We start from the raw sequence: 13,105 nt of genomic DNA on the forward strand, positions 1-13,105 counted from the left end.
ACTGCGCCGCTCTTCGTGTATACCACTAGTAAGGTATATAAGGCTCGCACCCGCGCACACACTAATGGAAAGCTCGAGCCACAGGCAGCAGCACAAACACGTATATCGTATATATACGTACGTACGTGCGAGCTGTGTGGCTCTGCGTGTTTGCAAGCTCGAGCGAGCTTTTTTATATACTGCTGTGGATGCATCCGAGAGGTAGGGGTCTCTCGCTCTCTTCGCGGCGTTATACTGCTCGGTTGCGCGCACGAATCCGTATATATAGATGAGCTTTTACGCGTATAACTGCGCGCGAGTGTATAACACAGCTACTATCTACACTCGCGCAGCAGCAGCAGCAGCAGCAGCAGCGAGTCTTGAGTATGGTCGCTCGATGTGTGTCAGTGAGAGTAGTACGGTATGTATACGCGAGTGTGTGGGAGTAAATTGAGTAAACGTGTGCGAGCACATGTAGCGAGCTACGTCGCGTGTATACACGCTTCACGGTATGTATAGGGCAGTATATATCCAGCAGCCAAGTTAGTATACGTACTACTGCTACACATAGCAAAGACCGAGTCGCACGCGTATTAGGGCTCTCAGGGCGCAGTGCGCACAGTTATACAGCGACGATACGACGTATAACTGTATATATATATAGCAAAGAGCAGCTCGGTGCAGGGTTGTAGGTCGTACGCCACTTCCCTTCGCTGGTCTTATCGTATTGTCGCATCGTCGGGCATCGTTGCGCGCGCGAGCTTGCGATATCCGCTGCTGCTGCTGCTGCACCACGACGACTACGACGATGTTCCTTCGTCTATTCTCTCTCATGGCTGTATAAGCTCCGGGAGCTGCTGCAGCCCGAGTAATCTCTCTTGTCTCGCAATTTCAACGTGCGCGCGCGGCTGAATTGATAACGATGCTGCTACGGCGCGCGACGTCGCTTCCATAGCCGCATCATGCTTATTGAGAAATGCTCGGTATATACTCTCGTACACTCGTTAGTTAAAATATATAGATGGGAAAATTCACGTGCCAAGATGGCGCTGATGGAGATCACCACCGAGCCATTATCTTATTATATCGTGAATTCGTGTACAGAACATTGATCGATTGATGCGCTTTCGATTATTGGGATCGATTAGTCGAGCGTCGCCGCCGCTGACTAAATTAATCTAGGTGCATTGGCATTTTTGCACCTCGTCACCGTGTATACGCGTCGTCTCACCCCAGCAAGCAAGCAAGCAAGCAAGCTCACTGTCACTCGATCGAGCTTTTTCGCTGATGCGAGCTGTATATATTATGCGCCCGAACGCGCATATGGTACACTGCAAACTCGAGTATACAATACTTTTAACGGTAGCCTGGCGCACGTATAGCAGTAGTAGTAGGTGTATTACGCGCTGCGAGCACATACTGCCGTTGCCGCTGCTACTGCCGACGACGCGTAAACTACTATAGTGCTTAATTACTCGAGCTTGCGGGGCTGTATGTATGCTTTACCACCGCGCGCACATACACACACGCGCGCGTGGGCGGCGCGCGGACTTTATTGCCAAGGCAGCTTTTTCCTCTCTGCCCGATCGCGCGCGCGCGCCTGACTATACGTATACTAGAACTTTATCCCTACCCTCGCGGCCTCTCGAGGACACGATTTTTCTCGCTCGCTCGCAGATCTTTTTGCGGCTGTGTGCATTATATATGTGTAAATAAATCTGCGCGTCGCTTCTCCCCTTGCGCCCGTACAACAATCGCTCAGAAGCAGCAGTGGCGGCAGCTGAAATACTTCCCTTTTCTTTTATTATTATCCTTTTACCCTTTTTTCTGTTCGTTATATTTCGATATATACTCGCTACATCCGTTTTAGGCCGCGTTTGCTGTACGTCGAACTTGTGCGAGCCGCAAAAGCTACTCGCCTTCGCATCAAAAGTAATTTCATTTCTTTCTTCATTTCCTGGCTTATACAAGCCTGGGGTATGTATCGAATTTGTTATTTCGTGATTGATTTTATTTCGAATATATATGAACCCAGAGATATAACGTTGATTGAGTAATTTACTTTTTGTGGAACGGATGGAGAGATCGCGTTACAACGTTACCGTTCATCAATTGCTGATTCGTAAACTTCAATTCGAAATAAATGTGTGCAGAAACAATTGACAGGCTTTCGAAATGTTCGGGAAATCAAAACCTACATTTTCCTGCGTTTTTTTTGCAAAATGTTAAAATAAATATAATATTTCCATGTAAAAGCACGAAGTTATTCTTTTATATTTAAAAAAAAGTCTGAACGAGTTTTTCAATCGTAATTAATGTTGGTAATGTAATGCTCCACCGAAGTGTTGGTAAATGTAATTGAAGAAATTTTTAGCGCTGATTCCCGTGCTTTATTTTAGTGAAAGAAAGCGAGGTAACTGCATTTAATACGCTTACTTGGACACTTGTTCTCAGTTGCGTTAATCTTCCTTCCAGTACGATAAAACTTTACCTTTTTTTGCATTTACGGTTAGTGGAATAGATGTATAAAAAGTTTCGATTTAATTCTAAAATCCAATAGTACTAGCCTTTGTTTTCTTATAGCTGCTTTCCGGCAGCTCATTGATAATATAATATTTACAACTTGCTGCATCTGATATGAGGTTGTTTTAACATAAAAGTATATTGTAAAAACGACTTATTTCCATAGTAGAAATGTTCAATATTAATTAAATGGCCTTATAAATAAAAAATAATCATTTAAAATGTTTCAAAATATATTACCATTAATTGAGTTGTTTTCACTATTTTTCTGTTGTTATAACTATTCGCTATAATGCACATCTAATGACATAAAAATAAAAATTCAATTATTTCAAAAAATTGAGACCAGCTTCAACCACTTCATATACAATAATGCAACTTTATGCCTCCTCCACTAGATGGCGAGTACCTTTATCTTGAAATCCACGAATGGTAAAGTAAAAATAATTGTATAAGTTGAAGCAGTTTTTTTGAAAAAAAAAAAATGAAATTCTGATTTCGTTTTAATTGAACGGCATATGTTATAAATGCAATGATAATTTTATGACAATTTAGTAACTGGTTGGTATTGATAATTTTCCAAATATATTCATTATTCGTGAAATTCAGGAGTTAGCTAGTGTTTTTTGCTTCATTTATTCATTTGTAAGCCTTTCGAGTGTCAAGGTAAAATTTAATTACTGAAAAATGAAAAAAAAAAGAGCGCGAAGGTACTTCAAAAGTATATAATTTTAATTAGAAAAATTTCATACCTACCACTCTCGAAACTCTAATTCCTACAAAGAGTAAACTAGGAAAGAAAAATTTGAAATTCAGCCGAGCATAGAGGCATGTATTTCAGATTGATTTAACGCCACGCCGTACGTATACTCGTGCGCGCGGAAAAACTCGAAGTTTTTCCCTAATCATTCACCTGTCGGTGGGAATGTCGATCGATCAATAACACACAGGTATAATAAATAAATAGACGCTTATGCACGCGTGGGGGGTCTCATAAAAAATGGTCTTGGCCGCGTGCGTATGCTTGGCACGACGACGACGAGAGAGGATGATTGGGATCTCTTCCTTATACATTGGCATCAATCATCGATTTTACAATGTGTATAACACTTACACATTCTCGCGCACAGCAGCCACAGCACACGCCGCGATATGTGGGACGGGAGCCAATGGAGCAGTTTGTTATACGGGTCTCGGCGATCGCGCCAAGATTAATATCTATACTATGGAGAAGCTCGTCGATGTAAGTGAGAGAGAGCTCGGCATGTAGTACCTTACCCTCGGTTTAGCGTAATCATCGTTCTTCTCGAACAACGTGTGTTTGCGTGTACTATGAAGCTCGCCCGCGGCCAAGTAAATCTTCAACGGCAGGGGTCAATACACATCGCAGTCGGATTGATCATCGCGCGCGCAATGCAAGTTCTATACAGTATGCTTACGTACAAATACACAGACATACGGACGCGCACACAAATCTACGAACATGTTCCATCTTATAGTGCACGAAACGTCTTGACCTCGTTTTTCCCAACTCATTTTCCTTCTTCCTTTTTGCCTCTCGCGCGGAATCCTTATAGTGCAGCGCGCGGTCGCTCTAGCTTTGGCCGGGCCACGCACATATACACTCGAATAACATATGACGGCGCCTTTGAGGCATGCAGCTATATACCGAGTGCATAGCATGGGTACGTGCATACGGCACGCGGAGTAGACGCGGCGAATCGCGCAGTGCTCACCACAGCGAAAAGATAATGGCACGCACATGTATACGTACACGATACGTAAACTTGTGCGTGTGTGTGTGTGTGTGTGGTGTATACGCAAGCCCTGCATGTACGTACGTAAGTACACAGAACCCACGGAATGCGCGAAGCAGTTTCATAACGTTATACGACTATATCCATATAAAGCAGCAGAACTCGAACAATAAAAATAGCCCCTATATATCGCGTAAATTACCGCAAGCTCGGAGGCGGCTGCGGAGCTCAGATTGCCAGTTTATTTCCGGGTGTATACTTAACGAGCTTTCTCTTTCTTCCTTGGTCTCTTGCGAGCGCAATGCGTGCGAGTATTATACGCGTTTCTGTGTCTGTGTCTATGTGTGTGTGCGTGTACGAGCAAGCTCTAAAGCTATGGTAACTCGATGATGCCCATGATATTTGTTGAAATTTTGCAAGGCACGAAGGCTTCGAAGCGAGAGTAACGGCTCCCTCTTCTCGTACTTTTCCTTCTCACCCCCGCGCGCGCTGAAACTTCCTTACGAGTAGTGTAGTATTGCGCTCACATACATACGCGTATATAGCAGTATGTTTCGACAGTTCGCGCGAGACGAGGTCAGTTGCATTATTACACACGTATGCGAAGTGAATACGTAAATTTATGCGGTGAAATTTATTCGACGTTAAATTCGCATAAAAACGTTCGCAAAATTTGAACATTAGGAAGCGTAGCGAGAACATCTTTTTTTTGCATTATTTTTAAATTCATTAGCACCTTTAAGGGCGGTGTAAGCGCACACAAGCCGTAGCTGTCCCCGATAACATTATCAGGAATATAAAATGTCACCCTAAAAGCGATACCGCCATCTGCCAAAATCCGACGACCAATCACAACACCAAACACGTGAGTTTCGATGACACAATCAATCCATCACTTTTTTGAGAGTAAAAATGAAAAAAAAAACAGTTGTAGGCAGTTTGAGGAAATTCATGCACTGCACATTCGTCTCCCGGACTTGAATCGAACGATACCCTAAATATGGTGAACTCAGTCAAACGAAAAATTCGACTTATCATTCGTCCTTTCACTACTTCTATTTTCGGAGCTTTAAGTCCAACCGCCAGGTGGTGAAGCGTCGAAAAAAAGAAGTACCCGCAATCATCTAAATATTTCTATTATCAGCTCGGTGTACTTTCATGATTTCGTATGGCAAGTGGGCAACAGAGGGGGAAAGTAACACCGAGAAACTCAGGGTCACCTCGCTCATATACGAGTTTTGCGTAAGCACAATCGCTTTGGGAAGAATCGAATTATCCGGTGAGCAAGTGTTTACAAATTGGCAAAATCGAAATACCGAGTTTACGACTCGAGCACACATAACTCGTCACGTATAACTACAAATATCTTCTTCTCTTCGTGTATATCGTGAAAATTTATTGTGATTACATATAATCAAGCGAGTAATGGAAACCAAAGAGGACACAGTTAGGTAAAGATTTTTCGGGAATGCCATGACATTAATTGAATCTATCGTAAGATTAAACTTAATTATTCTTCTATTCAGGGCAAAGAAAAAATCGAATGATACGCGGTCAGACGATGCTGGTGATGATTCGGTCGACTCTTACGAAACTAAAAACTTTGCAACATTCGCATTACATAAATCACCAGTGAGTGTAAAAATTTGAGTTATGTTCATTTTTCCCAATAAGAACTATTACACAATTTTAATTTTAGGCAAATTACATGCATCAGTTTATTGCATTATCCGAAAAGTTGTCTGAAAAAATATTCGTAGACTTTGAGTGCAGTAATGTTAAGCCTGAACTGCAGGCTCTATCGAAAACTACCTGCAAGTCTGAGTACCAAAGTTGTCTACCTACTGTGAAAATATAGAAAACAAAAATCAAATCAATGACGTTGATGAAAAAATATTTATTGATTTTGAGTGCAAGTATGTAAAATCTGAACTCAAGCCTATAACAACAACCATCTGCAAAAGTGAATATCAAAGTTATTCACCAATTCCGAAGATAGAAAGTAAAATTCACAAAGAAGAAGTGAATCGAGAAAGACATATCAGCACGGCTTATAAAAGCATTAAACCATATGAATGCTAAACCTGTCATAAATTATTTGACTACAAATGCTATCTCGAACATCACGTAAACAAAGAACATATTCGGAGCAAATCCCACGAATGTGAGATATGTCACAAATCATTTAGAGAATGAGGTTATCTCAAAACGCACTTAAATACAGTACATGATCATAGAAAACCTTTTTAATGTGAGATTTGTCTCAAATCATTTGGACAAAAACCACACCTCAAATGTCACGTAAATTTAGTGCATAATTGCAGCAAGCCCTATGGATGTGACATTTGTCACAAATCATTTGGACTCAGAGGCAATCTCAAAACTCATATAAATGCAGTACATAATCAGAGCAAATCCTTTCAATGTGAGATTTGTCCCAAATCATTTGGACGAAAAAGTCACCTTAAAATTCACGTAAATGCAATACACGATCGTAGCAAACCCTTTGAATGTGAGATTTGCCACAAATCATTTGGAAAAAAAATGTGGCCTCAAGCGTCATGTGAATTGAGTATATGATTGTATAAAACCCCTCGAATGAGGCATTTGCCATAAATTATTTGGACACAAAGGTCACCTCAATGTTCACATGAATGTGATACACGATCGGAGAAAATCCTAGGAGCATGAAATTCGTCTCGAGACATTTAGGCTCAATAAGGACTTCTCCTTTTTCATGTTTTCGCTTTGCAATTTTGGAAAATCTTTCATATGAATTTCCTTCTGAAGAACAATAAAATATTTTAAACTGTTATTCATTTTATCGTGAATGTTAAAAAACTTTTACCTATCCTTTCATACATACAATCAAATATCAACACAGTTTTGACTTCAATTCTTCCTTAAAAGTAATAATAATTTTTTAGTTCTACTTAGAAAAATGAGGTTTTGACCTTAAATGTTGCTGTATCTCATTTCGGCTTGAGTCTAAAGTAACTCGACCAAACGGCTTAATTTTTTTATGTAACAAAATGAAGTAAAATAAAATAAAATAGAAAATAAAAAAGAAGAGATATTATTAGTGCTGATCCTCACGTGCTTTGAATTAATTTCTATATTCTTGAAAATTGCGTTTACACTACTTAGAGTTATGTTAAAAAAACGTATTACTTTGAATACTGTAATTTTTTGCCATATCGTTTTTAACAAAACAAATATTTATATTACCTTTAACGAGTCACCTAACCATAATTTATTGTCGAGTTTTATCATTCGGCACAGCAAATTGATCGACTATTTTATTACCATGAAAAGACAATTTATTAAAATTACAAGCAGATAATCATTATCGATTACAATCAAATCGTCGCTACGACGTGAAAATCGAGGGTTGTTTTTAATCGAATAGCCATTAATTAATGTAATGGAAGACGAGATCTGCAAGGAAAGCATACGGTGTGACCAATATAAATGATATACAAGTTGTATACTAAAGCCGGAGAATCGAAAGTTAATTCGTCTAGTTATAAATCGATCTCTTTCTGGCACGGCGCAAATTAAATTATCTGCGCGCGCGCGGGTCGCGTCACCGACTAATCATCTCGAACGAATCGAGTACTGCACTGCACAGCTTTTGATGGAGTTTGCCTAGTCGCTATATACTTCTCATCGAATCTCGCTCCGAGAAAAGAAGGCGAGAGGTTTTAGTCTCTCTGTTATACCGCTTTTACCCTCTGGCATGCTTGAATCCTGTAAATCTAAAATATTTTATGTTCGCTTACATGCGCACGTCCGTAAACGCATATAGTCGGGGAAGAATAGTGCTGTGAGACCTGCAACGCACTATAAATCTGTGTGTGGGTGTTTGTGTATAGCGCACCTTAAGTCTTAGAGAATCTAAAATAACGTAAAAAGTCGCAAAGCTGTTAAAGAAATTTGTCGCGTCCAATGTCGCGAGAAGAGGCGTTTTGGCCTCGCGTTTTAGCTTCCTTTCAGAAATAGCTCTGTGATAGGCTAAAAAACGAGTTTTAAAACCATGAGAAATAACATGATTGCAAGAAAGATTGTATGCTCGATAAGTGTTTATATTTCTTATCGATTGAGACGAAGTTAAAGCCCGAAAAACTTATTTTGCGTTCATCATTGAAAAAAATTTTTTTCTACAAGTTACGATTTTAAATCAAATATTGTTTTATTCGCAGCTTTATACATTAAAATAAGATTAAGTACACTTGTTGAAAATTGTCAAATTAAATAATAGCTTAAGCAGGCTGTAGCGATGCAAGGTGGTTCTGTATTAAAGCGCTACATGCGCAAGGCTATATGCGTTACACAGCGCACAGCGTTAGCATGGCAGAACATAGGGAAAAAGTTTTGGACTCTTAATATCTTTTTTATTTGCCTGGAAACGCCCATTTATAATCATATCATTCGAAAGTTAATGAAATTTCCTATAACATATATTAATTTCATCAACTTGTAAAGTGATATGAGCTCACAGTACATTAAAAACTGCCACTTCGCATTTGATTCAATGTTAAATGGCTAAAACTTTGAATTTCATTATTTCCCAAGTTTGCATGGAAACCCCAAATTATTTTTTTACCAAAAATCTTGTAATTTTATAAACTATCATTGGTTAAAATTTCACTTCGATCTAAAGTTTTTTTCATTTTCGCTACAGCCTCCTTAATGATCAAAAATTGGCCTTTTAAAATGTTTTGAAATTAATCGGCTGATTTTTGCGATTTTTTATAACAATTGTGTTACAAATATTACGACTTTTGAATGATCTGAAAATGCAAACTTTGAGCATCCACCACTAGGTGGCGAGGACGTATACTGTGAATCTGCAAGTGGCAAATTCGAAATAATTGTATAAGTTAAAATACGATTTGTAGCTACTGCATGTTGTAGATACTATACTTTACTATACTTGGAGTTAAATAATTGTATTAAATTACTCATATGATAAGGTTCTCTAAAAAACCGTGAGCAAGTGGAAGGAGGCGTGACGCACTAGATGTAGAGTCAGCCCGCGACTCCTCGCCTCATGGCCTGGAACTTATTGCTTACATATATATACGATCCCTCTTCGAAGCGCGTTCGAAAAAATAATTTACAGCAGATGTTCGAGCTCGCTATCGATATAAAAGTGTGTGCGTGTGTGTGCAATGAGCATCTTGTGAGTGTGTCTGGGGTGAATTTTCTAATATCTCGCCTTTGGCGAATGTATATTATAATTTTTAGTTTCCTCCCTTCACATATACTTTTTTTCATTTTTAACCTTTTTTTCGTTTATATACGAGCGCGCGATGACGGTACCCGCTGCGGTGGATGAAAATTAAACACGCTCAATTCGTATTACTGCCAGAGCTCTGGCTCCCGTTACACCTATACTTTTGTTTCGATTTTTTTTCTCGCGTGCACTTTCATTTGCAACGTTTATCAGAAACATTCGTGTATTTATAAAAAGAATTTTGTCCTTGCGAAGAAAAAATTGCAGTCATTTCTTCTTTTTTTTTTATTTCTAATAGGATGTGTATGCTTGGCGAGAAAGGGGAAGTAGAATGCTCGAATAATTTTTTTTGAAATTTATATAAAGTAATGAATAAAAAGTTAAAAGGCAGTGCCAAGCGAGAGTACACAGGATTTTTTATATTTGTCGTTTATTGCAGTTTCTGATGGAAGTGGTGCTGCCGTCGCCGCCGTCGTAGCAAGAAAAACAGAGGAGACGTTATCAACAGCCTGCAGCGTACAGAGTCGGAGGCAGCAGTAGCAGTAGCACATCGCAATCATAAAGAAGAAGAAGAAGAAGAAGAAGGAGAGAGCCAAAGAGCGAAAGCTGAGCGCAATGTAAGTTCGTTGGCCCGGGGGTAAGGGATTGACCGGTCGATTGTAGTAGTCGTGGTAGTAGTCGTCGTCGACGTCGTCTTGGCGGAAGAAAATTGACTCAAAGCGTGGGCGTGCGTGTGTGCCAGCAGCAGAATTTGTGTCTACGCGCGCGTGTGTCATCCGACAGCGTATCTCTCCGTATACGTTCTTTCCACGCTGCGAGGGCAGCTGTCACGCGTTCGAATCATCGACGCGAAGCTTTGGATCTTTTTTATTTTTTCAAAGCTCGAGACGCATCGAGCGAAAAGATGACAAAAAAGAAGAAGTCGGCCAAGAATCGATCGATCGGTAATATTACGCGAGACACAATCGCAATGTCCACCAGCTCGAACGCAACAATGGGGCGCACCACCACCACCGGCATTAACTAGCAGTCTATATAACGCGACCGCTGCACTGAGCTGTGGAGTAGCATAGTGAAGTGCATCTACAGCAGCAGCAGCAGCGCCCGATTCCACCGTTCGCGCTGACCTACAAAGTCCGTACCTATATACACACAGGGAACACAACACACAACGTGCCAGAATAAATTAATCTCTCTCTCTCTCTCTCTCTCTCTCTCGCGCCGGAGGAAAGCGAGCGTGGCGCGCGTCCGTCCGCCCATCTGCTGCGCGCGCGTAAAGCCTCTTCTTTCTTATACTCCGCGCTGTACGTCTCGTCTTTCTCTCTCTCCGCAGGGGATGATAAAGGCCAGCAGCAATAGCGGCCGCAGTAGCTTCCAAAGCAACGCCAGTATCAAGCGGTATCAGCGGAATCAGCATCAGAAACAACGACGCCAGCAGCAGCAGCAGCAGCAGCAGCAGCGGCAGTAGCAGCGGCGGCGCCTGCTTCAGTGTTATTCGCGTCAGTGCTCCGTGACGACTAGTGTGATAGTGCGGGGGTGTGAGTGCGCGCGTGAAATACAAGTGTTTTTCTTTTCTTCGAATTTCAACATCGCGTGTGCGTAACAAAATTATACCGGTGCCGATCAGTGTGTGTGTGTGCGGAGTTCGGTATTTTGCGTAATAAATAAAAAAAAATCTTAGGCCGAGTCGGGCTTTGATCGTTTTCGCGGCTGGGCTATGCCGCACAGGCCGGAACGGGCCCCGCTCGACTGGCCGCGGTGGCGCTCGGCTGGACCGAATGCTCAGCGCTGGCAGCTCTGCGGTGGGCCTGCCAAGTTGGTCCGGCTAGTGTCTCCAGGTCCGTCATCGGCTGCAGCGGCAGCAGCGCAACAACAACAACAACAAAATCAACAGCATCAACAACAACAACAACAGCATCAGCAACAGCATCATCAACAGCAACAGCATCAGCATCAGCATCAGCATCATCATCACCGCCACGAACATCATCACCACGAACATCAACATCAACAACAAGCTCAACAACAAACAACAGCAACGCCCAGCGTTACAAGCAGCGGAAGCAGCAGCAGCGGCAGTAGCAGCAGTAGGCAGGAGAAATGAAGCTGTCTGTCTCAGCATACAGGGCACAGGCGAGCGCTCACAAGAAGATCTTAAGCAATTATCAGCCACAGCTTAGCTACGGTGCCACCTATCAGGCATCCTCGGCCCGGAGCCCCTCAGACCCCGCGGCGGTCCTTCCTGGTCTTAAGGTACGTGTTACTTAATGAGCTGCTCATTTCTTATTTTATTATCTTTGTGTTGATCTCTCATACGAGCACGATATATTATATAATTCTGCTACGAAGCTCGCACACGAGGCAGAATAATGTGCCTCTTGCCTAGCGCTCTCGATATTCGATTGAAACATATTTAAGACTATATATATACGTATATATAATACACATTAGATGCCTGCACTGATGTATGAAACCTGTGCCAGGCCGAGTGAGAGGGACGATAAGCTTGCTTTGTGGAAGGAACCGTGATTGATCGGTTATTTCAAGCAAGATCGCTCGCTACTATATAGCTATTTCTATTCTCTTGCTTGCGTGCGTTTGCGCTTTCAATTTATCTTGCGTGTGCACCTTTGTCTCTCTCTCACTCCCTCGTCAAAAGCTCGGCTTTCGACAAACACGTATAATACTATTTATCGACGAGATTATCTTCGTCGATAAGAGAGTTAAAATCGCTGCAAGATTCTGCACAAATGAAAATTGTTGTTTACTTGTTGGATGCAAGCTCGTCTCGAACATAACGTGATCTATACTTTGCCGAGCAGTAATTTTGTAAAATGATTCAATAACCGAGGCGAAAATATTTCAAGTGCAAAAAAAGCAACACATTGTGAATCACCATACCGCTATTTATAAGCGTGAACGCCATATATAATTTAAATAATGTGAAAGCCCGCTCGACTAAAACCCCTACTATTTTTTTCATTTCATGCAAAATTCATAGTACAGTTTAATCAAGACACTGCAGAATTCATTCAAAGCCGTCGTTTGGTGTCTGCAATTTGAATTTGTTTTACGATATTTTAATAATTCAATAAGAAATTTCATTATTATGGCATTATTTCTTCATGATAGCGACGTGATTTTTTCTTTTTTTTTTTGATAAAATATCATCTCGAGTGGCCTCGTCAGAAAAAAAGGTTTCTTTTATCAAATAATAATGTTATGGAGTTTTGACACGTAAAAAGTCAAGTATTATACTTATGTATAATGTAACGAATAACGAAAAATATTAAAGTTTTCATTTAACCATCTAGCTTTATTTTTTCAAATATATATTCGAATTGTCAGATCGCACTTAAAATTTAGCCAGTTAAATCGAATCGCGCTGCACTTCCGCATTATAAGGCGCAACGACGCTATATACTACTACCGCCACTTGAAAACTGATTCGATGAAGATGGATCAATATTCAAGCTTCGAGTTTGTTACACTTGTTCTCCCTCGCAAGTAGGTTATACTTATTGCCCTGGTGATTTTTCAATTTTTTTTCCATGTTGCAAAAGCTGACAGCGTAATTCGCCGACAAATTCGATCAAATTTTTAACCT

General features: G+C 40.9%; 1 protein-coding gene and 1 long non-coding RNA gene across 6 annotated transcripts in view; both read left to right on the forward strand.

Annotated features, from left to right (window-relative positions):
* The window catches only part of LOC106655512, a 31,011-nt gene extending 19,591 nt beyond the window's left edge, over positions 1 to 11,420 (forward strand). The window contains exons 2-3 of the long non-coding RNA XR_001339449.2: positions 9,938 to 10,115; positions 10,832 to 11,420. This is a non-coding gene — a long non-coding RNA (uncharacterized LOC106655512). The remainder of the gene's footprint in view (positions 1 to 9,937; positions 10,116 to 10,831) is intronic.
* A 42-nt stretch (positions 11,421 to 11,462) lies between these two features.
* The window catches only part of LOC106656289, a 99,047-nt gene continuing 97,404 nt past the window's right edge, over positions 11,463 to 13,105 (forward strand). For all 5 annotated transcript variants that reach the window (XM_023462799.1, XM_023462801.1, XM_023462800.1 and 2 more), the window contains exon 1: positions 11,463 to 11,751. In XM_023462799.1, the coding sequence (XP_023318567.1) occupies positions 11,599 to 11,751 (153 nt within the window). In that variant the 5' untranslated portion in view covers positions 11,463 to 11,598. The remainder of the gene's footprint in view (positions 11,752 to 13,105) is intronic.

The sequence above is a fragment of the Trichogramma pretiosum genome, unplaced genomic scaffold (assembly GCF_000599845.2).
Source record: "Trichogramma pretiosum strain Unisexual culture from Peru unplaced genomic scaffold, Tpre_2.0 scaffold1, whole genome shotgun sequence".
In the NCBI taxonomy this organism is placed as follows: domain Eukaryota; kingdom Metazoa; phylum Arthropoda; class Insecta; order Hymenoptera; family Trichogrammatidae; genus Trichogramma; species Trichogramma pretiosum.